General features: G+C 65.8%; 2 protein-coding genes across 3 annotated transcripts; one reads left to right on the forward strand and one right to left on the reverse strand.

Moving 5' to 3' along the window:
• The first annotated feature begins 959 nt into the window (after window positions 1-959).
• LOC111150013 (solute carrier family 22 member 18) lies at window positions 960-20,284 on the forward strand. 2 transcript variants are annotated; one of them, XM_022507327.1, is made up of 10 exons: window positions 960-1,103; window positions 4,328-4,425; window positions 5,466-5,626; window positions 5,918-6,050; window positions 13,210-13,328; window positions 14,059-14,166; window positions 14,924-15,024; window positions 17,368-17,469; window positions 17,752-17,872; window positions 20,049-20,284. In XM_022507327.1, exons 1-10 carry the CDS (start codon window positions 960-962, stop codon window positions 20,234-20,236), a joined length of 1,275 nt encoding a protein of 424 aa, XP_022363035.1. In that variant the 3' UTR covers window positions 20,237-20,284. The 2 variants fall into 2 exon arrangements, with proteins under 2 accessions (XP_022363035.1, XP_022363036.1); XM_022507328.1 differs by lacking the exons at window positions 5,466-5,626; window positions 5,918-6,050.
• Window positions 20,285-22,846: 2,562 nt separating this feature from the next.
• On the reverse strand, window positions 22,847-23,262 carry LOC111150292 (pleckstrin homology like domain family A member 2). The gene has a single exon (XM_022507743.1). It carries the CDS (start codon window positions 23,240-23,242, stop codon window positions 22,847-22,849), a length of 396 nt encoding a protein of 131 aa, XP_022363451.1. The 5' UTR covers window positions 23,243-23,262.
• Between the last annotated feature and the right edge of the window lie 3,781 nt (window positions 23,263-27,043).

Below are 27,043 nucleotides of genomic sequence, written 5' to 3' on the forward strand. Positions count from 1 at the left end.
CTCACAACGGCGAGGGCATCCCCTGACTGTGCCCCTTGCTGCATGAGCCCCTGAGCCGCCAGCCAGGTGCCCCTGACCCGAGGAGCTCAGCCTCTACCCACCTCCCAGAGCCTTCCCGAACCAGGGTGGGGAGGGTGCCCGAGGCAGCAGCAGGGCTTTCCTCCGCTGTCACCCGCTCCCACCTCCACCCCCGGACCCCAGGCTCTGAAGGCCTCCCTGGGGCTCAGCTGTGCAATCCCGTGTTCTTAGTAAAACTTAGTAAAACTCTGGGGAGGCTTAAACGAAGCCACAAAATCTGGTTTCTGCCAGCTGCGGGCTGGAGGCCAGGCAGAGCTGCCCTGCCCTAGGGGCCCGGAAGGCCCAGCTGTGGCCCCGACTCCATCCTCAGGCCACTCCGAAGCCCCCTTGGGCTCCGGCTGGAGGACTAGGCAAGGGGGTTAAGCTGCTCCATGGGGGTGCGGGGACGTGGTGGCCTGAGGAGTCTCCCACCCAATAACAGGGACCCCAAATCCATCAGCCCACGCCCGCGGGAGGCACCTACCTGAACTGGAGTTCATTCGGCCATCTGGGCCTCTAAGACGGGCTTCCCTCTTAAAATGCGGCACTGGTGCCTTCCCCTGTAAGGAGGGGGGCGGAGCCTGGCCCACCCTCGCAGGCAGGGTCTGCATCCGGTTCCACGGGAGCTGTGCCCCCACAGACCCGGAGCTGTCCCTGGCGGAGGGGGAGGGCCGCCTGCCATGTTCTCCGAAGGTCACAGGGCAGGTGGCTGGAAGCCCATTTCAGGGTCCTGCAGCACGGGCCTCTCCCGCAGGCCCTCTCGCCGACGACAGGCCGGGCGCTGCCCGCCTCCCACCTGTGACTCAGTGCCCTTGCCCAGCACAGCACGACTTTTGGACCCTGCCCGCTGTGCCGGCCTCCTGCTCAGATCCGTCCGGGCTCTCCCACCGCACCTGCCCGGGATGTGGGGAGCCAGAGCCACTGGAGGCCAGGGCCAGCGTTCCAGCAGGATGGGCTCCCTGGGCTGTCCCCAGGTCATCATACTCACCTACGTGCTGGTCGCCCTGGAGCTCACCTGCCTTTTCATGCGGTTCTCCGTCATGCCAGTGAGTACCCTCCCCCGGGCGGCCAGCCACCCGCACACCCCATCAGCCCTCTCTTCCTCCATCCGTGCAATGGCAGGAGCTGGGAGTGGGGGCCCAGGGCTGTCCAGGCCCTTCACTAGGGAACCCGGGGACTGTGCCTCCTGGGCTCTCCATCAGCACTTTCTGGGCTCCGGTGCAGGGCAGCCCCAGGGAGGGGCCACAGAGAGCCACCCCCATGGCCACGCAGCCCTTGTGGGGACAGCGCCCCTCCCCGTGGCTGACCTGGCTCTGTCCCTCCCGCCCCGCCCGGGGCCGTTGCCCTATCGATCCTGTCCCAGCAGCTGCACGGCTCCTGCCCGTCCTGGCTCAGGCCTCTCAGCTTGGGTCTCCTCGGCAGGGAGCCTTCCCTCCCAACACCTGCCCAGACCCTGGAACCTCTTCCCTTCCACCCAGGTCGTGCTGGGTCAGTCCTCCTGTAGGTTGCCCACGCCCCACTTCCTGTCCCACAATATTAAATTATTTCTGTCTCCCCAACCGGGGCGTGAGGGCGGGGCTGGCCCCATCTCTTCCCCAGCTGCCTCCCCTGGTCTGGAACTCTGCCCGGTAAGCGTAGGCGGTTGGCTCCTTGGCCATGGTCAGCACTCGGTGCCCACCCACCGCTGTCCATAGAGTCCACCTTTGCTTGCCAGCTGGTTCCGTCCACAGACCCCCCCATGGGGCTGGCCCGGGTCCCCCCTCCCCGGGTAGCAGCACCCAGGGGGCTTTTGATGTCCCCAAGGGCCTTTCCCATCTGGTCCGTGTGCAGCCATAGCACAGCCACCGGCCACTTTTTAAAGTTCCCGGCGGGGGTGGGGGGCAGTGCCTGGGTGGCTCAGTGGGTTAAGCCTCTGCCTTCGGCTCAGGTCATGTTCTCAGGGTCCTGGGGTCGAGCCCCACATCGGGCTTTGCTCAACGGGGATCCTGCTTCCCCTCTCTCTCTGCCTGCCTCTCTGCCTACTTGTGATCTCTGTCAAATAAATAAATAAAATCTTAAGAGAAATAAATAAAAAATAAAAATAAACAGATAAAAATAAAACAAAGTTCCCCAAGGGATTCGCATGAGCAGGTTGTGCCCGGGGATCCGAGCGGGAGGGGGCCCTGCCTCTGTTCCCGGGAGCTCCCAGACCAAGGGTGCGCCCCAACTCCCAAGGCCTGACTCCCTTCCATAGTAGCCATGTGGGTTGGCCAGACGCCTCGCTGTCCTGTCGTCTGAAATGGGTCACAACATCCCTCCCTAGGAGGGTTGGTGTGGGGAGCGACGCGTGGACAGTTAAAGGCACAGAACAAGGGTGGAACATTCCTTTCTGCAAATGCTACCCGACCACCTACCAAGTGCGTCCTGTTCTCAGGACCTGGAATACAGCAGACATGGACTCCACGATGCTTAGACAGTGCTGTGCGGGAGAGAAGGCGTGCTGCAGGGGCTGGGAGGGCCCACAGACTGGGACAGGAAAGCCTCCCCCAGAGGGCAGGCTTAAAGAAAACAGAGCAAACCTGGGTGGTGCAAAGGCCCTGGGGCAGTGAGAACAGCGCAGCTAGAGAGGAGTGACCCGGGAGGAGATGGAGATGAGGCCCCAGGAAGGCTGCCAGGACGCCAGGAGGTTGCTGGCCATGGGGAAGGCAGGAAGCCGCTGGATTTAAGGTCTGTCATGAAGGCTGAACCCAGGAGCTGCCAATGGACTGGATGTGACTGCGCAAGGAAGGGGGGTCAGGGATGACACCGAGGGTCCGGGCCTGAACCCTCGCAGGGCGGACGCATGAACCAGGGAGCGGAGGAGCTGGTCCTTGGGGTGGGAGGGGAGGACAAGGCAGGTGTGAGTGCGAGAAGGTGGGCTACAGTGGGGCGGGGGAGAGCGCGGACTCAGTAGGGGAATGTGGGATGATGGCACAGTCAGGGGCACCAACAGGAGAAACCCGCCCGAGAGCAGGGCTTCGGGCTTCCCCAGTGGGGCTCAGCAGCACCCCCAAGCCCTACCCCCACCCCATGCCAGGAGCAGGGGGATTTCAGCCGCACTGGGGAGAGGGGTGTGCACCCAAGAAACAAAGCAGGTGGAGGGATGCCCTTGACTGAGCTTAGGGAAAGTACAGGGTGCAGGGTCAGGGATGAGGGGTATTGGTGTCCTGAGGCTGCCGTTGGCCATCTCACAGTCTGGAGGCCCCAAGTCTGAATCCCTGGGGTCTCAGGCCTCCTTCTGAAGCCCATAGGGGATGGTCCTTCCTGCCTCTTTCAGCTTCTGCTGGTCCCAGCCCCTCCCCAAATATTCCAGTATCTGCCCGTCTGTCCTCTGGCGTGGCTGTCCTGCTGGGCGTGTCCGTGTCCAAAATTCCCCTCGTGTAAAGACACCAGACCCACCCTAATGACCTCACTTGAACTTGGTTCCCTCTGCAAAGACGGTATCTCCAACTACGGACCCCAGGAAACAATCTGGGGGCTTCCGCGGGGGGAGGGGGTTACCGGGTGAAGGGTATTGAGGAGGGCACACGCTGGGATGAGCACTGGGCGTTATACTTAACCAGAGATCGGCTGAACCACGTCGCGGACGGCTATGCACCATACGGGGGGCTAACCAGACATGAAAAAAGACTCTGTCTCCAAATAAGGTCACATTCCGAGTACTGAGCTTTAGAACTTTGGTGGGGACCCAATTCAAGCCATTACAGGGGGGATCACTGGAGGGAGGGGCCAGGAACTCAGAGGCCAGGGTGCAGATATTGAAGTCCCAGGATTAGAGCGTGCTAACCCTCCCATTCCCTGGAGAGACACCGGTCACGGCCTTCCCCTCCCCAGGTGGGTGCCAGCAGACCCCAGGAGCCCCCAAGAGCAGGCATGGGTCCTGCTGGGAAATGGGTGACCTTCCGGAGGCCATCAGGGTATTTGGGGAGCTTCTCTTGCTGGTCCCGGAAGATGCCACAGTCCACCAGGCAGCCTCGGATGGGTCAGGTGCGCCCTGCCGCAGGGAAGGAGGGCCGGCCACCACCCTCACTGAGCACGGGGCCCGCAAGCCGGACCCAGAGGCCCCAGTGAGCTCCTCGCTATGGGCAGCTGAGTTCCAGGCCCAGGGGCCCCTCACGGGCACACCACAGCGTGGTCAGAGCCAGAGGGCAGGCCTCCCTCCCCTCCAGTTCAGGGCTACCTCCCCCACTCCCCACCCACTGTGCACCCCGGACCCCCTGACCCTTCCCGCGCGCCCTTCCTGTGTTTGCAGTACCTGACCCGGCAGCTGGGCCTGGATTCCGTGGCCTTTGGCTACCTGCAGACGGCCTTCGGCGTGCTTCAGCTTCTCGGCGGGCCCGTGTTTGGCAGGTACCAAGGGGAGGGGTGGGCAGGGTCACCCCTCAGAGGTCACAGGCTGGGTCATGCCAGCTTCCCAGACCTGAGCATGGGCGCACCCTGGCGACGGCAGCCCCTGCTGCACGGGGGTGGGGGGGGGGCTGCCGAGCACAGGCCTATGGTCCCTCGCAGGCGGGGGGGCACCCCTGTACCCCTCCACCTCCATATCCACCAATCCTGGTGGCAGCCAGAGAGAGGATTGTTCTAGCAAGACTGGTGGCTGCAAACGTCCAGCCCACTGAGCTGGGGGTTCCACCAGCAAATCTTCAGGACCCCTGGGCCCCCACCAGCCTCAGGGCAGTGGGGGGGGGTGTTGGTCTTGGGTTCAGATCAGGGCAGCACACATCCTTCCACAAACCCTGAGGAGGCCAGATCAGCGAGGCAGGATCTTCAGGACGACTGTGCAGGAGACGGGCTCCAGAGGCGGGAAAGCCAGGGAGCAGGGGCTCTGGAGGTCTTCCTGGGGATGCCAGGGGCAGGAGGAGAAAGGGCTGGAGCCTGGGAGACATGGGTTTGTTTGTTTGTTTTTTTTAAGATTTTAGTTATTTATTTGAGAGAGAGAGAGAGTAGGAGCAGGGGGAGGGGCAGAGGGAGAAGCACGCTCCGCACTAACCTGGGCCTGACCCAGATGGGTCCAGGGGATCCGGGATCATGACCTGAGCGAAAGGCAGACCCTTAACCCTCTGAGCCCCCCAGGTGCCCCTGGGAGACATTTACCGTACAACAAGCAGGCCCGTGCCCCACTGGGGCCCCACAAGTTTTTCTCAAGGGGAGTGGAAATGCCCAGCTGGGCCGGACACCCCCAGGTCATGGCAAGGAGCCCAGCAGAAGCTGGGGTAAGCTGAGGCCCTCCGCGCGGGGCTCCCCCAACCAGCCCACATCCAGGTCTCCCTCCTTGGCCATGAGGGGGTCCCTGTGGCCTAGAGACCCAGCAGCCCCACGGGGTGGGTGTTGGGGGGAGAGGACAGAGGACCCTGCCTGGTATCTGTAGGGCTCATGGTTGGGGCCCCCAGGTTCGCGGACCAGCATGGAGCGAGGGCGGCGTTCACGCTCAGCTTCCTGGCGTCCTCTGCCTTCTACCTGCTCCTGGCGGCCGCCTGCAGCCCGGCCCTGCCCGGCGTGGTCTTGCTCTATGCCTTGCCCTTGCCTGCCGCCCTCATGCATGCGCTGCCAGGTAGGGCCAGGTAGGGCACCTGCGGGAGGACTGCCGGTGGGGAGGTGTGGGCATGTGGGGCGGGGGAGCCTGGGCCCAGGGTGCCCCCTGAGGAAGGTTGGGGGTGGCCAGAGCCAGAGGGCAGGACAGAGGTCACCCTCTGGATGCCAGTCTGGGCCTGAGAGTAGGACTGGGGTGGAGGGAGTCAGGTATGACACGGGGATGTGGCCTGGGGAGCAGGTGGGGGAGGGGAAGGGGCGTGGCCTGGGCCACAAGGACCACCCCGCTCAGCACCCCCCACTCCACCCCCAGCCGCTCAGATGGTCATCGCGGACCTGTCTGCGCCCGAGGAGCGGCCGGTGGCCCTGGGCCGACTGGGCCTGTGCTTCGGGGTCGGCATGATCTCCGGCTCGCTGCTCGGCGGGACCCTGAGCGCCGCGTGCGGGTGAGCGGCCGCGGCGGGAACCCGGCCGGGAGCGGGGGTGCGGGTCAGGACAGTGGAGACCAGGCCTCGGTCTCCCCATCTGCAAGCCCAGCCTCCTGGCCCAGGTGAAGGGAGAGCGGGCCGGCCCCACGCGGTGGGCTGTGTTAGTGGCTGGGCTGGGCTGGGCGGTGGGCGGGGTTAGTGGGTGGGCGGGGCCGGGAGCGCCCCAGGGGGTCCCAGCCGGGAGGGGGGCGGGCGTGGCCCTCAGGGTCCCGACCTAGAGAAACCGGAGGGCAGGCCCTGGAGGCGGGGTCCCGGCCTGACCCGTGGGCACATTGTTGTCCGGGGGACGGGGTGGGGCGGTCGCTGGGGGCAACCGGACCCAGTTTCCGGAGGTTTAGGAACAGCGCGGAGCCGTGTCTGTCCCAGCGGCCCCAGAGCGCGACCGGGAGTGCGCCTTACTGAACCTTGGACGGGAGACACCTTGCCCTGGAGAGGCCCCGCCTGGCTAGGGAGGGGCACCTCATTTCCGCCGCTGGGAGACCAGTGCCCCACCCTGTTCCTCCTACCCCGCCCCCAGCGCCCCAACACCCACTCAAAATCGGTTTCTTCATAGGATTGGACCTTGCCCCTTGCCTTCATTCAGACCCAAGTCTTGGCTTTCAGTCTGGAAGGGGGGTGCCCAGCTGTAGGGGGGGCCTGTGCCAGCTGGTGACCCATCCGCCCTGTGCGGGCCTGGGGAGCCCGCCTGGGACGTCACTCGGGGGCGGGGCCTTGCCGGCATCTGAATCACACACGCACACGCACTCATACACAGGCTCATACACGAAGCCCACACTCATGTGTGAATCTCACACACACACGCTCATACAGGAGTCGCACACACTCATCCACAAATCACACACACTCATCCGTGACACACTCATACGTGAATCTCACATACACACTTACACAAATCAACACAGTCCTACGAATCACACACACGCGCTCGTACATGAATCACACACTCATCCTCAAATCACACACACTCATCTGAGTCACACACTCATCCACGAGTCGCACGCACACTCATGCGAATCACACACACACACAAGCAAGTGCGCACACGCAGCCTCCTCTGCTGACCCCAGGCCTTCCGACCCTGATGACCCTCTGCGACGGACCCCAGGAGCAGTAGATGCAGCCGGGCGACGGCTGATCACTGGGGACTGGGGAACAGGAGGCGAGGGTGGCCCTGTTACGCCAGCTCCTGGTGTGGAGGGGGGTCTCTGTCCCCACCCCCAGCATTCTCATCAGCGCCTGTGCAGGTCTGTCTTCCCTGGGCTCCTCCGCGGTGGCTGGAGTGGGCAGGCGGGGCTCCGTCTATCAGGTTCCTCGCCCGGTGTTTACTGAGCCTGCTAAGTGCCCTGGGGTTCCAGGTTCCGGATATGGCGGGGAGCAGTACAGGCCAAGTCCTCAGATGAAGGGAAAATGACACGCATATCTCTAATGCTGGCGTGAGCCCCATGGGGTAAAAAGTAACAGCAAGATTGAGGGCTGGTGGACAGGTGGTCGCAAAGTCCTCCCACTAAGGAGGGACGGGGGAGGCAGGAGGATGTCTGGGGAAGCAAAGACCCAGCAGATACAAAGGCCCTGAGGTTGGGGGAGTGATGAGGCTGGTGTGGCTAGAGTGGGGCCGCAGGGAGGGGACGGAGGGGAGGTGCGTGGGGGGCCGTGGAGCCCTGGGCAGGTGTGAGCAGGGGAGGGGTGTGACCCGGCTACTGTGTGAATGTGGGAGCGAGACCTCTGCAGGGAGACCCTCCAGGTGGCTCCTGGCCCAGTCCAGACGGGAGAGGGCAGGGTCTGCCTTGGTTTTGTCCATGGGTGGGATGCAGGTGTGAACTGAGGGCCTGGGGCCAGGCCTGGACAAGCAGTGTCCTCATGTGGGTGGTGTTCAAGTCCTAGGAACTGGTTCAGGTCGAGCGCCGAGCCCCGAGCCCTGACATGGTACTTCACGTGAGAGGAGGCACAGTGAGGACATGAAGGGAAGGAGATCCTGGAGAACATTCCAGAAGCCAAGGGGCACGTGGGTCCCAGAGGGGAGAGCCCCACCGCGCTGACAGGATGGCAGTGACCACGGTTCTGCCTGCACATGAGCGGCTGGGGTGGTGGGAGCAAGAGAAAGAGGGCGTCAGTCTCCCCAGGAAGGTTGGGGGCACGTGAGTGGGCCTGGGTGTGAAGAGGGTGCAGAAGAGGGAGAGGCAGGGCAGCGGGGAGCCCCCTGTGCGGCCCCACCTGGACGCTGAACAGCCCAGCCACTGCGGGCCACTGGGCCCCTCCAGTCACCGGGACAGGCGCTCTTACCTGTGAGCCGGGCCGACCGGCCTGCTCAGCCCGCGGTGTACGGGCTGTCCGGAGCCTCCCCCCGCCAGCCGCCCCTGCATCCCCTCGTGCCGTCACTTTCTTTTCCCTCCATCCCAGCTACTGGCCCAGAGGACACCACTCACTGTCCTTTCCTCAAGCAGCCCCCAGGATGGCCCGCACACCCGCCCTTACCTTCCAGAACAATCCATTCGCTTCCCTGCCTTCTTCCGTCCCAAGATAGAAGGTGCTCTATAGCCCCTACATTTCCTTGGATGGGTGGGAAAACCCGAGGTCCCCGGGGGAGTGAGTCTTCCCCATGGAGCTCCAGGAGCCTGTCCAAGGCCCAGGGGAAGTGGGCTCCAGGATCCCAGTGCCCCGTGGCAGGGGCCAGTGCCCTGTCTGCCTGTCCTCCTGGGGCAAGGGCCACATTGTGTCTTCCTCCTTCCCTCTCCTCCGTGGAAACCAAGGCACAATGTGAGGGCTCCCTGGCCTCCACCTTCCCGCCCACTGCACCTCCTGTGACTCCTCCCCCAAAAGTCCTCAGCCATGCCCCCCCACCTCCTGGGAGCAGGGGGCAGAGAGAGGAAGTGGCCTTGGCAGCCTCCAGGTGTGGGAGGGGCACTGGTTTAACTGGTTTGGGCTCAGGCTGGAGCTCCCTCCCACTGGGAGGCCGGGCTCCCGCAGAGGGTCCAGGCTCTGAGTCACTTAGCAGGTGTGGACGACAGACGGAAGCTCTGTGATTCATGGCCCAGAGTGAGGTCCCCCAGGAGGGGGTCCAGGGATTCCTGGAAAGGGGAGCCACCTGCCAAAGGAACACTTGACGGTGCGGGGGGGAGCAGGTCTGACGGTGGGACTCAGAGTGGGCAGCCCCCCGCTCGCTGAGTGCCGCGGGCTGCCGCACACAGTCTCGGGTATGGGGGGCTCTGTGCCCTGCATACAGATGCCCCTGAGGACGGCAGTTCTCGGAGACCGAGGAGCATGCTGGGGCAGCCCCCAGCTACAGACCCTGGAGGTCAGGCCAGCTGACGCCCCTCAGGGTCACCTGGCAGCCCTCCTGGGCCTGGTGGGCCCTCGGTGACTCAGAGGGGATTTATGACACCCCTTATCTCCCTGAGGACTTGGGAGGTTATCTCGGCCTCCGGTCTGACTGGGGAATGGGAAGCCCTTACCCTGCTGACAGAGGGTTTCCGCCCCAGTGATGCGGTGACACCACTGTTTCCCCTGGAAGTTAATGAGTAAGCGCCTGCCCTGAATGACTGCGACGGGAGGGACGCCTGGGTCAGCCCAGCGGCCTGCTCCACTTCGTGCTCGCGACGGCTCACCGAGGCTCTCCCTACAGTGGTGAGGGGGTGGATAGGGACCCAGCAGGAGGATCCTGGGTGTCCTAGGCGCAGGGCAGTGCACAGACAGGGCCCAGCTGGCCAAAAGCTCAGCTCAGACCTGAGAGGCGAGGGAGAAGTCTGCTGTTGAAGGAGGCTCTGGCAGGGACCATGTTCCAGGCAGAGGGAAAGCATGTGCAAGGGCCCTGGGGCAGGAAGGAGCTCAGGACCTGCTTGGAGGCCGGCATGGTTGGAAGTGGGGGGACCAGGTGCTCGGGGAGCATGGAGGGCTGGAAGGGTCAGGCCAGGCAGGGCTTCCTGGCCTTTTTTCTGGGACCTGGAAGGCAGAGGGAGGCTGAATCAGGAGCAGCCCCACAGGGCTTCCATGCTCAGACAGTGTTCTAGCTACGGTATCCAAGGACTGGGTAGGGTAGGGTGACTTCTGCGCCCTAGCCCCAGGCTAGACTCTGGTGACCTTCGCAGCAGCCAAGTGTCAGGAGGCTGGGTCCGGCCGACCGCAGCCTGTCCTCCAAGCTCGAGAGGAGAGTCCTGAGCCCCCTGGGGCCAGTGGAGCCTCAGAGCAGGGCGAGGGCGCCCTGGCTTCATGAGTGCTGTCACCTTGTGGCCGGACGGGGTGGGGGAGGGGAGCAAATGCACATCATGCCCGCAGGGTGGGCAGACGGCCCGGCCCCCCCGCCCTCCTGATGATGTCGCTTTGGCAAATGACAGGCCCCTGGGCCGAGGAGGAAAGGCGGGCCCTCTGTGGCCCCTGGGAACCTGGTACCGAACCGCGTGTCTGGGGAGGGCAGCCCCCAGGGAGTCCAGCCCTCATTTGCATCTGAGGAGAGCAGGTCACCCAGCAAGGTCGCCACAGAGAAGGGTAAAAGGACAGAGACTCGGGTGCCCAGAGTCCTGTTGAGAACCCCTTCCTGGCCTCCATCCCTCCGGCCTCCTGTTGGTCCACTCAACCGAAAACAGAAGGGGTGGGCGGACACAGACGCGGGAGCATCGCGGGCCGCCATGGTTGGCACTCGGTCTCTAACTGGGCTCCAGTAAGCCAACGGCAGCTCCGTGGGATCCTGCGCAAAGGAGGCCAGAGGCCCCCCACAGGGGAGTTGACTCTGCCCCGTGCTCGGGGGCACACTGACCCGATGGGCCCTGGAGAGGGGCGCCAAGCTGTGTCCTGGAGGACAGAGCAGCGCCCAGTGGGGGCACCAGGCCAGAGAGTCCCAGGCCGAGGCGACGGCCCTCCATGCGAGGGCGGGGGGCTGGTGAGCTGGCCGCCGCATCTGTTCCCCTTGCCTTCTGCTCACCCTCTGGCATTTGTCCTGGGGGAGTTGGTGGGGGCTGGTGGGAGAAGGACACCCCCACGTCCCCTGGGCAGCTGCACCCTCCCACTCCCTCCGGGGCCCCCAGATTCCCCGTGCTCCCTTCAGTTTACCAGCCCTCACGCTACGGGGTGGGTCAGATGCCCCAAGGAGGGGCCTGGCTCCCTGCCACCACCCAGCCCTCGCCACCCACCCGTCACCAGCCTCCCAAAATAGCCATCGAAGTGGCCGCCCCTGCTCCCGCGAATTTCCGGGGCATCTGGCAAAGAAAGCAGGTTCTGTCCCTGCCCGCCAGGCCCCGAGCAGTGACGCGAAAGTCCTGAAGAAAGAGCCTTCTCTCTGGGGCCAGCCGTCAGGGCCAGGGTGTCCCTGCCCGCGTCACAGATCAGTCCCTTCCAGCCCTGGCCCTCCCCAGGCAGCTGAGCGCAGGCCTCTGACCCTCTGACCTGTCGGTCAGTGGAAATGCCCATTGGTTGGGAAGCCTGGTGGTCAGGAGGCCCGGATATCCACCATCCTAGGCAGTGGGGGTCGGCGAGGGGTGGGGAGGGAGGGGACAGAGATGGGCCAGTGGGGGAGGGGAGGGTCGGCGACTTCCAGCCCTACTGCCGACCACCTGTGTGAGCCTGGGCAGTCCAGGCTAGCGATGGGGGGCTGTCCCCCACTAGCCCCCCTGATCCCATGTGGGACAGGGCCTGTCCTGCCTATGTCTCCTGTAGGAGCTCTGTGTGTGCATGTGTGTGCACATGTAGGAGCTGTGCTGGGGAGGGGCAGGGCAAGTCCTTTCTTTGCACTCCGTGGAGGGCCAAGGGCACCTTGCATCTATGCCCTGAGGTCACTAACAGGCGACGCTGGTGAGGTTGGGTTAGGGCTCGGTGCCTGGGAACAGCTCACACGTGTGTCCCATGGTCTGATGTTCCCTGGGGTCTTGGCATAGGGTCCTCCCAGGTGCACTTGTCCTTGGAGCCAGACTGGCCATCTAACGGAGCAGGCCCCTCTCAGAGGACGCGGTGCCCAGTGGGCAGAGTGCCAGGCGCTCGCGGAGAAAGGCGCTTGCAGGATGTGCAGGAGTTTCCTCCGCAGCTAAGGGGAAGGGCTTTGAGGCCATGCGCCAGTCCGGAAGGTCAGAGCGGGGCCTGGGTCTGTAAGAAGCTTCCACTCCCTCCCATCCCCCCCCCCCCCCGCACCCCCAGGAGCGGCCCAGGTCGGCCTCTGGAAGCAACGGTAATGATCGGAAGGGCCCGTGTCGTCAGGTGACATTGGTTCCCGGCCACCTGGCCCTTCCAGGGGAGTCAGGGGCTGAGTTTCCGCGCGGTGACTCACGGCGGGGAGGGACTTTCTCCGACGCAGAAGCTGAGGGGCCCGCCGGAGTCTGGGCCCCCGGTGGCGGTCTGGGAAGGCAGGCAGGACAGTGTCCTGAGGGCGGCATCTGACGCCCTTCCCTAGCCCGGCGTGCCCGCCCTGCAGGAAGATGGGGTGCTGTAGCAGGGGCTCCTGAGGACTACAGAGCAGGAGGGGAAGGAGGCCTGGCGGGGCTGTGTGGGAGTCCCCGGGTGGGGCCAACCCAGGCCTCTGCACCCCTACGCCTCGGCCTCCCACGCACACCCTGTCCTGGTGTTCCGACCCGGGCCGCGTAGTTCCCCATCAGCCCAAAGGGCCAGACACGTGGCACTCAAAGGAACTGCCGAGACGTCCCCCACCCCAGGAGGCCTTCCAGTCCCACCAGAGGGACGAGATCTGATCTGGGGACAGGGACCTCAGTTTGCTCCTCTGTCAAATGGGAAGGACCCGTGACTGGCCCACTTCTGCGGAGCCGTGCATGGCTCCTCCACATGGGAAGACCAGGCTGGGGCTGAGTCCGGGGCCCCCATATGTGGGATGCCCTGCCCTGGCTGGGAGCGGAAGGGGCATGTGCACGCACACCCACACATGTGCCCCAAGCCCGTCCTCGAGGGGCCTTCCTAACCTTCGGCAGTCTGGGAGTTGACCGTCTCCTGGGAGACTCCGTCCCGGCCCTCCAGGGCTCAGGTCCCCGGCTCCCACCACCAACGCCCCCAGACCCAGGGATGCCAGAGGCTGCCGCTGTCGCGTGAGCATCAGGCAGGGTGACAGCTTCATCCGCTCCTTCGTCCCGTTGGGGGAGATCCCACACCCAGAGACCCCTGTCCTGTGTGACCACTACTCTCACCCCAGGCTTCAATGTCCGGCCTCCTTGGCTCTCGTGGCCAACCTCGTGGCAGCCGTCCTCAGCTTCACCTGCATCCCCATCAGCACTAAAGGGGCCGGCGCCCATGCTCCAGCGGCCCCGCCAGGTGAGCCCCGCCAGGTACACCGTGCCGGATGCCGGGTCGCTCCGAGGCATGAGCCCCCCGCCTCACCAGCCAGCACCCCAGGCCTCCCCTCAGGGAGAGCTGGCCAAGACCAGGACACACCAAAGCGTCCGCAGTGGCTTCCTGCCCGCCGAGCCCAGCACGCGCTCCAAGCAATAGGCACGCCGGGCAGGGTTAGAATTTAGGGCCACTTGTACCCTCTTTCCCTCCCTGAGCCGCTCTGCAGCTGGGCATCTCCTGGCTGCCAGCACCATCGGGGCTGAGCTGGGGGCGGTCTCGGGGGAGGAAAGCATGGGGTGCTCAGAGAGGCCGAGGCTGGAGGCAGGGGGGATGTTAGGGGAGGCCCAGGGAGGACAGGAGGGACCACGGGGAGGGGTGAGCCAGGATCCTGAGTCACACAGAGGCAGGTGCCCTGGGGCGCAGGTTCTGGGGCAACGCCGAGGTGGGAGGCAGAGTGGTGCCAGTGAGGGCACGTGGGGCCTCCTGGGGCCACAAGGGAAGGTCAGGGCTCCACAGAGGGGCCAGCAGAGGACCCCACGCCTTGGTGCCCAGTGACTGAGAGGTCAGGAGGGAGGACATGCCAGCGAGGGGACAGAGAAAGAGGCAAATCCAGGCAGACCCCCGGGAAAGCCGGATGGGGGCGGGGAGACCAGATCAGGGAGCTGGGGAGCGGGCCACCGCGCAGTCTGAGCGGCCTCTCGGGGTCCCGCAGGCAGACCCGAAGCCGGCGTGTTTGACCTGAAGGCCATCAGCCGCCTGCTGCTGTGGCCCGGTGTCCTGCCCGTGTTCCTCATCAAGGTGGTGTCCGGCTTCCCCTCCGGTGAGCCCCAGAGCCTGGTGCAGACACTTCCTCTGCCCGGTGTCCCGTGCTGCACGCCCTCCCTGTGCCGTCCCCCGTCATGTGGGTCCCAGAGAAGGAGAGGGCCCCTGGTTAGGCCGAATGGCTGCTCGGGTGAGGAGGGGAAGAGCGGGAAACAGGCCCCCACCTGCCACTCAGTCCTCAGTGTCCCGCCTGTGTTTTCCGAGCCCCACTCTGGGGTCTTCTAACTGGGGGGCAGCACAGAGACCAACTTAAGGAGGGGTCATGCTGGTGCCCCCAGGAAGTTCTTGCCCTTGCGAAAGTGAAGGTCCTGGGGTCGGGTCTGTAGGGGTAAATGTGGAGGCAGGGGCTGCCCGACCCGGCCCTCATCAGCTGTCCCAGATCCCGATCAGCTCTTTGGGGTCACAGCGATGGGACTGGAGTGGCTGACTTCACTCAAAGGGGTCTCTGGGGGCCACCAGTGGGTCCAGGGTCACAGCCTCCCACATTGTCAGTCCGGGGACCCCCACCTCCCAGCGGCCCTCATGCAGGATGCCCCAGACTCTAGCCAGCCTGGCCACAGGGAAGCTTCGGACCTTCCTGGGCACAGTCTGCATTGGTCTCTGGGGCCGCACTTCCCCAGCCACGGACCCGTGAAATCCCTGGGAGCGCCGTCAGTCGCTGTGGCCGGACCAGGTCCCCAGCCCACTGGCAGGGGAGGTGGGCCCTGTGGCCAGGAGCTTGGGGACGACCAGGCGGCCCCTCCTCCCCCTCCCAGGACTCTTCATGGTCATGTTCTCCATCATCTCCATGGACTTCTTCCAGCTGGACGCCGCGGAGGCCGGCTACCTCATGTCCTTCTTTGGGGTTCTCCAGATGGTAAGCGGCTGTCGGTGCTCAGGGCGTGCCTTGGGAGGGTCAGGGGTCTTCGGAGGCGATGGACCTCACAGCCTGCCTGCCTCAGCGTCCCTGCGGCACTGACCGTGAGCTGACGGGGGCTGCCGTCCCGCCTCATGCGTGGGGCACGTGGCGAGGCCACCCGCCCACAAGCAGGCATGTCCCCCAAGCTCTCAGAGTCTCCGACTCCTCACCTGTCCAGTGAGGGGAGCACGGTGACTCATGGGGTGGGGACGTGGCCAAGCCCTCAGAACAGGCCGGCCGCCTCGGGAAGCCCCGCCGGTGACAGTCACTGTCCTTGTGAGGCGCCCCGAGCCTGGCAGCTGCTCACCAGGAGACGCCCGAGACACGTGTCCAGGTGGGCCAGGTGTCCAGTGCTCCAGCCCCACGCCCCAGCCACCCCGGGCACCGGCACCAGGCCCTGGGGTGGTGGGGACAGGTGGCGACGTGCTGCCGCCACCCCGGACGGCGGCCCAACAGCTGGAGTGCAGACGGGGCTATTCTGGGACCGTCTGGAGAGAAGGCAGTCCTGGACCGCTCCGGAAGCCCGTGACACTCTCGGCACCCCCAGGCCATCTGCTCCCCGGCCCTGGGCCCAGCACTGCCCTGGCCCCCAGGCTGGAACAGCAGCTCCTGGGCGGCTCTGCGCGGCAGGCGGGGAGGGCCGGCCTGGGGGGACACACGCCGCCAATGTGGACTAAACAGTGACAGCACAGCCAGAGCTGGGGGTCCCTGGAGCCCGGTTCTGAACGGCTACCCCCCGGGAGGCCAGGCTGGCATGTCGGCTAAAGCCAGCAGAGCCCCTGCGATCCTCGGCGGGCGGGGGGTGGACAGACTGGGGGCCCGTGGCCGGGTCAGGGGCAAGGGGCATGGTGGTGACCCCGCCTGGGACTGCAAGGATGGTGGCCGGCCCCTGGGGGTAGCCGGGGCCCCAGCCCCTTCTAGAGGCTCTGTGGGCAGAGGTGGGGTTTGTGTTTCCAGAGAGAAGCCCAAACCCCCATTGTCCCGCACCTCCCTGCCCCCAGGCCCCCAGGGCAGGAGGGCCGCCCCACCGCAGGCTTCGCCTGGCCCCGCAGCTGGGCTCCTGCCTGCTGCCCCCCCACAAAACCACTTTCTGCCCCACTGTGAAGTGACCCCGAGGGGACCACAGCACCCCCCTCCCCGCTTCCCAGGTGTGGGGGTGCCGCTGGGGTTGGGGGCTGGGGGGCAGCACCAGCCCAGATGGCCCTAACGTGAGGGGGCGGCATCGCCACCCCTGGGATTTGCTGCCCTCAGTCCGTCGCAGACCCTCCCGCAAGAGGTGTGCCGGCTGTGCCTTCACCTACACCCCAGGCCGTTTCGCCACGTCATACGGGGTCGGGAGGGATGGAGATAAGCCCCCAGCCACCTACCCATCCGATGCGTCGGGGCGACCAGCACCTCGCAGGAGAATAGGGTCCTCAGAAGGGCAGAGGTGCGACTTTAGATGGGGCGGTTGGTGTGGGCTGGGAGGGCTGCAGGTGCAAAGGGCCTGGGGTTGGGGGGCTCACCTGCTGCTGAGCAGGCTGAGGCTGAGGGCTCGCCTCTGAGGCCGTGACGGGGTGAGCAGTGTGCAGGGCAGGAAGGAGCTGAATTTACTCAGACTGGGGTGGGGCCGCAGACAGGGCCCGCGCAGAGGCTGGACAAGGTCTTACGGGCCCCCCAGCTCTGGGCGCTCTCAGAGAGGGATGCACGGAACGTGGGGGCTTCAGGAGGCCTGCGTTAGGGCTGGGGGAGGTGCGAGCTGACGGGCCTGTTTGTTAACTCCTGGGTCCGTGTAGTAGCCTGTGAGGCATGGAGTTCAGGACTGTTTAGGTGAACAGGGAAACTGAGGCACAACACTATGGCTCCAGGGTTTGGGTCTGGGTGTGTCCGAATGAGGAGGGGCCAGACTCGCCCTCGGGAGCTGCGGAGAGCCCCCCAGCTGTGTGGCACCGAACGACCTGCCCAGGAGACCTTCCTCTACAAAAACAAACAAAAAAATCTGAGGAAGCAAGTCTGAAAGTGGGATTCTTTTTAAAGGACATTTATGGTTCTGCTTTAAAGCAGTCTTGTTAGATTCGCCTTGAAGGGGACTGCTGGCCCTCTGAGTGCTGCATGAGCACACGGGGGCCTGTGGGGGGCCAGGCCAGCACCCCCTCCCCGGGGCCCTTGCTGCCACACACGGACTTTGAGACCCACTCTGCTACTCTGACCCGGTGGCTACCAGAGCTGGCAGGGAACCCCAAGGGAGGTCCCCATCTGCAGGGGCACCCCCCCACCTGGTCCAGCCCCCTCCCGCCACTGCCCCCTCCCCTGTCTCCCCAGGTCATTCAGGGCCTGGTCATAGGCCAGCTGAGCAGCTACTTCTCAGAGGGGGCCCTGCTCCGGGCCAGCGTGCTAGTCTTCGTGGTCGTGGGGCTGGCCATGGTGAGCATGTCCCTCTGGGCTGTCATACAGGGTCGGGAGGCGGGACAGAGATAAGCCCCCAGCCGCCTGCACATCCGATGTGTCATGGGTGACCGGAATCTCCCAGGAGAATAGGTTGGGGTCCTGGGCCCATCCCCCAACCTTCTGCCCATGCCCAGGATGTAGTGAGCCCCTCCACCCCAACCCGGGGCCGCCCTCCGTGGGACTGCAGGGATGGGCCCTTCCACCCCGGCCCCCGGTGGCCCCCCGTCGCCATGGCCTCCCCGCCCTGCCCCATGCCAGGCCCTGATGTCCAACGTCTTCCACTTCTGCATCCTGATGCCTGGCCTGGTCTTCAGCCTGTGCGCCCTCAACGTGGTCACCGACAGCATGCTGACCAAGGCTGTCCCAGCGTCAGACACGGGTGAGAGCCACAGCCCCCGGAGCCAGGGAGGGGCAGGCCCTGGGGAGCCCCAGGCCCTCCTCTCTGGACAGCTTTCTGGGCCGTTTCAGACAGAGCAGCTCCTCCAGTTCCAAGCTGGGTCTGCCCCAACCCAGTGAGTGAGGAGGGGCGCCAGCGGCCTGGGTCTGGGAGGGGGGGGTGGGGGGGGTGGTGGCGGCTGCGGCGGGGCAGAACGTTGGCTCAGGTGCAAATTCACCACCTGGCTGGGCCGGGCCTAGCAGATGGGAAGAGGGCTTCCTGGAGGTGGTGTTTGGCTTGGCTCTGGAGCGTGGGCAGGATTTCACGAAGCAGGAGGACGGCAAGACGGCATTCCCAGCACCCCCGGTGGGCAGAGGTCTGGAGGGACGTGTAGAACCAAAAGTCTCCTGCAGAGGCCCGTTAGGAAGGGGGCTCAGGGGGGCTCAGGGGGGCCAGGTGTCGTTAGCACAGGAAGGGGCCTGCCTGCGAGGCTGGAAGGAGACAGGAGCCCGTCTTCTGTTCCCTCCCCGGCGTCGGGGGAAGGGGGTGTGCAGGTCTTTCACGAGTGAGTAAATGAAGGCACACTGTTGGTCAAACCTAGGAAGCCCCCAGCTCCCCTCCCCCCACCCCCGGGCAGGGCCCAGGTGTCCCCAGACAGGGCCCCCAGTCCGCACTTTGCACCTAGCTCTCTTTCTTTTCTTTTTTTTTTTTTTTTTAAGATTTTTTATTTATTTGTCAGAGAGAGAGAGGGAGAGAGCACAGGCAGACAGAGCGGCAGCAGAGGCAGAGGGAGAAGCAGGCTCCCTGACAAGCGAGGAGCCCGATGTGGGACTCGATCCCAGGATGCCGGGATCATGACCTGAGCCGAAGGCAGCTGCTCAACCCACTGAGCCACCCAGGCGTCCCCCTAGCTCTCTTTCTTGAGGCCCGAGTCTCCCATCCACACTCGGGCCCTGGGGCCTGACTGTGCTGTGGCTACTGCCCACCCCCTCCCTGCTCCTGGCAGGCATGGTCCAGGCCTGGGACAGGCCAAGTTCACGGGCTCCGGCAGCTGGTTGAGGGTGAAGATCTCAGCAGCCCTCACTCCATCTACCTGTCTGTCCGAGAGGGACAGACTGAAGCCTAGAGGCCCAGATGGGAAGCAGGTGGCTGCTGGGCAAGACCTCTTCCCCAGGGCGGCCGGCCGGGCCTGGAGGGCGTCCTGGAGTGGTGGGCTGGCACCCAGGAGAGGCCAGGAGGAGGCAGGGGAGCCAAGTGTGGAGAGATGGGGCCAGGGCCTGGCAGGGAGGAGGCCCGAGCACTCCCAAGCCGCTGGGGCCACACTGAGCCTGCCCAGTGGGAGCCCCAGGCCCCACCCCTCAGCTCAGAAGGAGCTGGGAGCCGGTTCTCAGCACCAGCCTGGGAACCCGAGACCACAGAGGGGGTGGTAATTGCTCCCCGGTGTCTACAGGGCATGTGGGCGATGGGAGAAGCCGCTCTTAAATCTCCCCCACGCCAGCCCCTGAGCCCAGGCGGGGCCTCACCAGGCAGCTCCCAGCCGGCCCACCGGGGAGACAGACAGACAGACATGGGGCTGTGAGCCCCAGGAGCCCGGGACCCTGTGGGCCATGTCACGTTGATGTCACCCACATGCACAGTGGCTTGCACAGGGCACAGCCGCAGGGAGGGGAGTAGTGATGGGGTGGGGGGCGTCTGGTAGCAGGGGACTCAGGCAGTGAGGTGAGCCTGGGAAGTGGGTGGGGAGAGGAAGGTGGGTGGGGGAGGCACTCATCCGTCCACATGAGGGGGTGGGGGCTGTGGGGTGATCCTGGGGGGTGTCAGCCTGCCCGGGACCCCAGCCCCACGCCCAGCCTTCCCGGTTCCCAGCCCTGCTGGGATGCCATCGCCCTGGCAGGTCTAGGAGGGCAGGGCCTGGCCTGTGGCCTGTGGCTCCACTCCCAGGCTTCTCGGGGGCTCTGGAACTTTCTGGGCCATGACGCAGGCTCAGCCCCCACTCTGGGTGGTCCGAAAGGAGCAGACCCACAGGTCTGGGTGGAGGGAGCCAGGGGAGCAGGGGCAGGCCCGGGCGGGGGGTTTGGAACAGGGGAGGCCTTGGCCGTGTCCCAGGAGGGGGTGGCCAGGGCAGTGGTGCCAAGGGACCTGGCCGAACCTGACTTGCCCCCCTGCCCTCGCCCCTTAGGGACCATGCTGGGCCTCTGCGCCTCTGTGCAGCCCCTGACTCGCACCCTGGGGCCCACCGTGGGCGGTCTCCTTTACCGCAGCTTTGGGGTCCCCATCTTCGGCCACGTGCAGTTCGCTACCAATGTCCTTGTCCTCCTGGTGCTCTGGAGACAGCCTCTGCCCCAGAAGACGGACAAAGTCTGGTGACCACAGTCCCCGAGCACAGGCTGGCAATAAACCTTTCATGCAGCCTAATTTCCGCAAAGTCCCGTGGGTTGAACAGGGCAGCGGGGGTGAGTGCCAGAGGGATGGAGAGGCTGGAGAGCTTCCTGGAGGAGGGGCCGGCCACAGAGCCCCAGGGCTCCTGAGAGAGCAGCCTCCCGAGTCGACCTTGGGCGGTGGGCCCTGCCCCCTGGAGGGCATTGCCTTCCGGTTATTAGTCTGCCCGCACCCCCCCCCCCCCCCCCCGCCCCGCCACCCGGACAGCACCGCACTCGCCTCCGCCTGGAGCTTGCGGCCCACCCCCAGCCCTCTGCCGCTCGGCCTCAGGGCTAAGCATGCCGCTGCCCATTCGCCCTTGTCAGTCGCCCCACGTGAACGGAAACTGCTTGTTTTCGAAGATGAGGAGTTCGAGGCTTGGAGAGAGGTCTGGGGAGACGCCCGCACTCCCTGGTGGGGCGCCTGGTGGGTGGACCAGGCAGCAAGTCATGAGAGCTGGGGAGCCCCGTCCCTCCTCCTTCACCTCCCCACCCCCCCTCTGGGGAGAGGGGCACTAGGCAGGGGAGGCCAGCATGACCAGTCCAGAGAGAACAATCCAGTAGCAGGGACAGGCGACCCTGAAATCATGAAGGTCACCCCCCACCCGCCCCACACACAGGCTGCCTGGAAAACTGGTTGTTACAACTCGGGACCCCCAACCCCAGAATTCCGCGGTCCCGACCAGAGGGACCGCAGAGAGCAGAGGTCCGTCAACTCTCTTGGCCCAAGAGCTCAGACCAGACCAGCTTCTGTGTGAACCCCATGGGGGACGGGGCTCTCACCCTGAGTTTGACTGACCCTTAGTCCCCATAAAGGTCTGGGCGGGACAGGGGTGGATCTGAAGCCCGTGCAGGCCCCGGGGCCACTCTCTCTCCACTTCTCCAGAGGAACCCCTCCCCCAAACACAGGTCGTGTTCAGGAGAAAATTCCTTGCAAGGAATGGCTCCTCTTTTTGGAGATTTTATTCATTTGACAGCGTGCAAGCACAGGCAGGGGAGCGGTAGGCAGAGGGAGAGGGAGAAGCAGACCCACAGGGGCCGGCAGGGGCCCAGCAGCAGGGCTCGATCCCAGGATGCTAGAACCATGACCTGAGCAGAAGGCAAACGCTTAACAGACAGAGGCCCCAGGCGCCCCACAAGGGATGGTTCCCTCCGGCTTCCCAGCGAAGGGGCAGGCGCCCGCCCACTCCCTCGCCCCAGTCAGCCCTGAGACCCAGCAAGGAGGCCCACGGGGCTCCCCTGCGTCCAGTGTGAGTGACAAGACTTTAGGGCCCAATTTTGGTTCTTCACTCCCCACTCCAATGCCTCCCACCCCTGACATCCTTTCTGCTAGAAAGGTCCCCGAAATGAAGTTTCCCCTCAGCAGGCCGAGAACAATGTCCTGTTCTTCTGTCCTCTGGCTGGCTCATCACCAGCGGCTGGAGGAACTCACCTCCTGAGTCCTCCCCACCGGGCAGCCCCGAACACACTGTCTCGGCCAAGCCCAGAGGAGGCAGCTGGGCGGGCAACTTGTCAGCTGCCAACCAGGGGGAAAGGCCCAGGCCTCCCCTTACTTGCCCAGAAGCACACGGTGGGTGCCGGCCAGCAGGACCTGGCGGCCGCATGGCCAGGAGCGGCTGCGGCCACAGGGTGGGGTGGGGTTAAGGGGAGCGCAGACGGGCAAGCGACCAGAGCCCTGAGGCTTTCTTCCAGAGGGCTGCGGGGCAGGTGGCGAGTGGGTGGTGGGCGGTAGTGGGGGTCTGCGGGCAGAGGAGGTGCACAGACCTCAGTTTGAATGACCTCCGTGGGCAAGCACCGGCCCCGTCCTTCCAGCCTCCCGTCCTCCGAGGCAGAGGCACACCCAGGAGCAGAAGTCAGCTGGGGCCAAACCTCGGGGCACTTCCCAGCCTCGGGAGAGGCTGCTTGGCAAGGAGGGTGTGAACAGGGCCGCGCGGATGACACTGCGCTCATTCAGAGTGCTCTCCCCGTGCCCTTCAGACGCCAGGGTGGTGGCTCTCCCCACCCCCACCCGACGCCCACGGGAAGGGCCTCCAGCCCGCGGCAGGAAGCTCACCGCACCACGCCTGGGCTGGTAGAAAAGGGAACAGATCAAGCAGTTTATTTGGAATGAACACATTGATGCAAAAACGAAATATTACGACAGATGGTTCCATGATAACCACCCAAATAAATACATAGATAGTCTGATAATTTAAGGCGCCCGCTCAGCGGGCCGAGGCTCTGTGGCTCCGCGTGGGAAGATCCTTCCGTGTTGGTCAGGGACACGGCTCCCGGCCTTTGTCCTCACTGTGGTCAGTGGGCGGGCGGCCCGCCCAGGTCCCCCGCAGTCCCGGGCGCCCCCCCCCCCGGGTTTCCTGCCGGCGGCGCGGCCCCGCGTCGGCCCGACTCGTCCAGTGCGCGGCTCCTGGAGGGGTGGAGGGAGAGCAGGCGGTTAGGGCGCGCGGCGAGCGGCCGGGGTCCCGCCGGCGGAGGGTCCCCCCGGGGCCCCGCGCGCGGACACGCGGCCGCGGTCCCCCGCGCGACGGCCTCCCGCGACGGCCGGCACTCACCGCGGCGGCGCTCAGGGCGCGCGGGCCGGCCGGGGCTCGGGGGGCGCGGCGGGCGCGGCGCGCTCCTGGCGGCTGCGGAAGTCCTGCAGGGCGCGGCGGTTCTGGAAGTCGATGAGCGCCAGCGTGATGGCCGCGTTCCAGCAGCTCTCGCCCGCGCAGCGGAAGTCGATCTCCTTGCGGTCGGTGGTGACGATGGTGAAGTAGACGTACTTGCCGGTGCGCTCCACGCAGTCCACCTTGAGGATGGAGTGGAAGCGCAGCTCCTTGGGGCGCGCGCCGGGCCCGGCGGGGAACAGGCGCAGGCGGTCGGGCGTGAGCACGCCGCGCTTCTTCTTCCACAGCTGGAACAGGCTGTCGCTGCGCTTCTCCAGCTCGCCCTCGCGCAGCACCTCGCCCGGCGTCCTCATGGCGGCGGCGGCGGCGAAGGTGCGGGCGGTGCGGACGCTGCGCCCCGGAGCGCCCGGCGCCGCCTTTATGGGGCCCCGCCTGGGCCCGGCCCCGCCTGGGCCCGGCCCCGCCCCCGCGCCGAGGCCCCGCCCGCGCCCCACCCCTACCCCGGAGACCGCGCCCCCGTCGTCCGCGGCCGCGTGAGACCGCGCGCTCAGCTCCTTTCCTCCGACGCCCGGGCCCCGGCCCCGTGGGGTGACTCGCGGTCCCACCCCGCCCCGGACGCCGGCCCCGCGGAGGAATGCGCTGCGGCCGGCCCTGCCCGCGGTGACTCACCGCCGGGGAGCCCCGGGAACCGCCGGGGGACGGGGCCGGCCCAGGGCGGGGAGTCCGCGGGGCCCGGACCCCCACCCTCCTCCAGGCGCCCGGGCAGCTAGTCCTCGCGCGCCCGGAGGGCCCTTCCCGGGGAGACCCTCCGATGGCCCTGCCCGTCCGGCCTGCTCTCCCACCTCCACCCCCGCGGACCGCCCCTGGCCGGACCTTCCGTCTTCCCCACCCCGGGGCCAGGCCGACGCGGAGAGCGGGTGCTGTGAGCCTGCTTTTTCCTCCGTGAAGTGGGGACAGTAACACTTCTGTTCGATGAGGGACGCAGGGACAGTGCCCCGTAAACGTGAGGGAGCCTCCTCCCCCCCTGGGGTCCTGCCTTCCCGCGCCCTCCTGCCGCTGTCCCCCGCCTGCAGCCCCACCCCAGGGGGGAGGGGGCCTCCGAAAGGCCCTGTGGGTGCCGAAAGCTCTCTGCTGGTGCTGGAGGCTCAGCCTGGGGCGGGCGGTGGGGGCGGCTGAGTCATGCTTTCCAGTAGGAAGGGGGGGGCGGGCTTTTCATTTACTGTCTCCCTTTTATAGGAGCAGGAGTGACGGCTGGCCCCGCCCGGTTCCCAGGGGTGGGGGTGGAGTCCCGGAGAGGGTCCCCGGCGGCCAGGGCCTCTTCAAGACACCCACTTTCCAACACCCCCACCTAGCTGTGACCCTGGGAAAGGACTGCACACCGAACAGGAAGGGCCCGGGTGCCCTGGCGGGCAGGGACAAGGTTGCAGCGCAGGTGCAGGTGCGGAGGAAAACCCAGGTCCCTGCTTCAAAAAGTTTTCGCCCTGGTGAGGGCAGAGCGCAGGACGGGCCGGTGCAGGTTCAGGAAGCCGCCCCGCAGCTGAACTGACCCTGCCCCAGCCACCCCTGCCGCGTGGCCTGGGAAGTCCCCTAACCTCGCGGAAGGCAGTCCAAAACCCGGCCCTTCAGGGTCACCGGCTGGGACGAGGGGCTTGGGCTAGGAACCTGAGGACAGGAGCCCTGCCTGCCCTCAGGAAGGGGGCCCTGGGGGCCCGGGGCCACGAGGACAACTTGAAGGAGTCCAAGGGGAGGGGGCGGTGCCTGCGGAGCTGCCCAGGGGTGCTCTTCTCAGCCCCATTTCACAGAGAAGTGAGGCCTTAGGGAGGAGGGGGCCTGGTGGGAGGGGTGGGGCGGGGGTAAGAAGAGGTGGGGGGGCTTGAGGTACTAGAGGAACAGACTGAGTAGGAGGAAGGGGCTGTGGGGGGCCCCCCAAACCAGGGGGTGCCCAGTAAGGCGAGGTGAGGCCGCATCTCCTTGCCTCCCACTGGCCAGGCCTCTCCGGAGCGTTGGCGGGCCAGCGACCTGGGGGGTGCTCTGACAAGTGGGCGTCACAGGGAGCTGGGAGGAGCCTTGGCCTCCAACCTGGGAGGGAGACCCTGGGGCAGGACAGCCTGGGCGGGGTTCCCAGATGGTTGGGGGTCAGGAGCTGGGCCCACCCAGGCAGCTTCACTAGCAATAGCTCCTGCCCTAGGCCAGCAGAGGCCCCGTGGGCCACCTGCCGCCGCCAGCTCCTGCTCCCAGCTAAGAAGCGTGAGCCTGGAGCCAGGAGAGGGCCCCGTGCCCGCCCCCCAGTAGGCCCATCGGGAGGACCCTCTGGGGCCGGGAGTTGGGAGGGATGAGGAGGACGCAAAGCACTGCCCTTGTAACCCCAAGGGAAGACCTTTCGGAGGAGCTCCCTCCCTGAGCCATTTGGTGGCCAGGAGCCCAGAGGACCCAGCAGGGAGACAGCTTCCCGCAGCGCAGTGGGGGCCCTGCTGCGGATTCGGCCTGCACCCCATGGGGAGCTGCGGCCCACCAGGCTTCTTGGCCACATGGGTGCTGGACGGCCAGCCACCTGCTGGAGAGACAGGGGCCTCATTTGCCCTCTTTGCCCCTGTTGGTCCCCCAACAAGGTGGGGGCTGCTGGGGTCACTTTCTTAGAGTTGCAGGGAACGGAGGGTGGGGTCTCAGAGAGGTCAGGGCCTCGGCTGAGGGTCCCGCTGCCAGCCTGTGCACCCCAAGGCCCCGGGGCAGGAAGTAGCCCCACCCAAATGAACAGGGAGGGGCCTTGCCAGGCTTTGCCTCCCATTGGTGGCGTCAGGCAGTGTAGGTCAGAGCCAAGTTTACTAATATTTATCCAAGGGTCGCATCCGGGATTCACGCACAGCCTGCCTGGGGGGACACCCGCTCCTGCCGCCAGGCAAACAGGCTAGTCCCCAAACATCCGGCCAGGGACCCTTGCTGTCCTGTCCGGCTGGGTGAGGACGTCAGACGGCCCAGACAGAATGATGGCACCTCTCCAAAACGCCCCTCGTGAGCTCATCCATGCAGCCGTGAGAGGCCGAGCCCGGGAGGCTCTCGCCCAACCAGCCTGGGAACAGCGGCCTGTGAGGAAGCCATGCGTCACGGCAGCCCAGGGCAGCCCAGGTGCCCCGGGCTCGATACCACCCTCTTCCTGTGGGAGGCGGTGCTCAGAACAGCCCCGGGGTGAGCCTCCCTGCTTCCCCTGCCTGGGAGACTGTCTCCCCTGATCCCCTCCAGGAAGTCCCTCGGATCGTCAGAGCCTACCCTAAGGCCTACTCCCACCAACTGTGCAACTGCTGGGCCTTGGGGTCCCGGTGGTGGCTCCAGTGTGAACCCCAGGAGGGTGGGGGAAGTCCACGCACCTGGGAGGTGGCCTGATGCCACCTGACCCGAGGCTGACACGGCCCACTGGCCACCGCTGCCTGCCATCAGGCCCGCCCTTGATCTCTCTCCTCCCATCAGGAACCTGGGAAAAGGGAGAGGCCCGAGGGCGGGAGGCGAGTGTCATCCCGACTTTCACCGTCAGCCTGGTTTCGGCCGCAGAGCTGTGTCCCTGTCCCCCTCTCTGGTTCTCGGGGGCCTCAGCAGGAGTCTGACAGGTGGGCCTCCACACGAGACACTCGTCAGTGAGAAACACGGCCCCTGCCCAGAGCACCTTTCTCCTCCTCGGCCTCGGGCAAGCTCCTATCCATCCTGCACTACCTCGCTCAGCTCCTGGAATGCAGGGACAGGGTCGCAGACTGTGGGGCCCCCCAGGCCCCAGCCCAGGTGCTCAGGAAAGGTTCTGGGAAACGTGGACCTAAAAAGCATCGACCTCATTGTCCCAGAAATGTGACTGTTCAGAGCAACTGAAGTCAGTGGGGGCTCTGCGTGCTTGTCAGAGATAATCAGGGAGGGGTCGGGGCTGGGGGGCGAGGGCCAGGTTGGGGAGAGGAGCAGGAGCCGACAGGCATGCCCACACTACGGGCAGACTGCCCAGGGCCTGTTTCACGGGGACACAGGATCTTTCTGGAAGCCTGAATGAAACGAGGATGCACAAAATACAGGGAGTGAGAGCAGAGATGGACAAGCTGTGGCCGCCGCCTTCTGGATGGTGTCAGCCCTTGCAGGCCCCCAGGCTGCATCATCACAGGACAGAAGGGACATCTATGCCT

This window comes from Enhydra lutris, unplaced genomic scaffold, assembly GCF_002288905.1.
Source record: "Enhydra lutris kenyoni isolate GAN:26980312 unplaced genomic scaffold, ASM228890v2 scaffoldscaffold22, whole genome shotgun sequence".
Taxonomy (NCBI): Eukaryota; Metazoa; Chordata; class Mammalia; order Carnivora; family Mustelidae; genus Enhydra; species Enhydra lutris.

Bases quoted from the DNA above. Each gene is read 5' to 3' on its own strand.
- LOC111150013 (XM_022507327.1), top strand. From the start codon at position 960: ATGTGGGGAGCCAGAGCCACTGGAGGCCAGGGCCAGCGTTCCAGCAGG. The intron at 14,167-14,923 runs GTGAGCCCCAGA...TCCCCCTCCCAG, and splicing joins GGTGTCCGGCTTCCCCTCCG to GACTCTTCATGGTCATGTTC. The intron at 15,025-17,367 runs GTAAGCGGCTGT...CTGTCTCCCCAG, and splicing joins TCTTTGGGGTTCTCCAGATG to GTCATTCAGGGCCTGGTCAT.
- LOC111150292 (XM_022507743.1), bottom strand. From the start codon at position 23,242: ATGAGGACGCCGGGCGAGGTGCTGCGCGAGGGCGAGCTGGAGAAGCGC.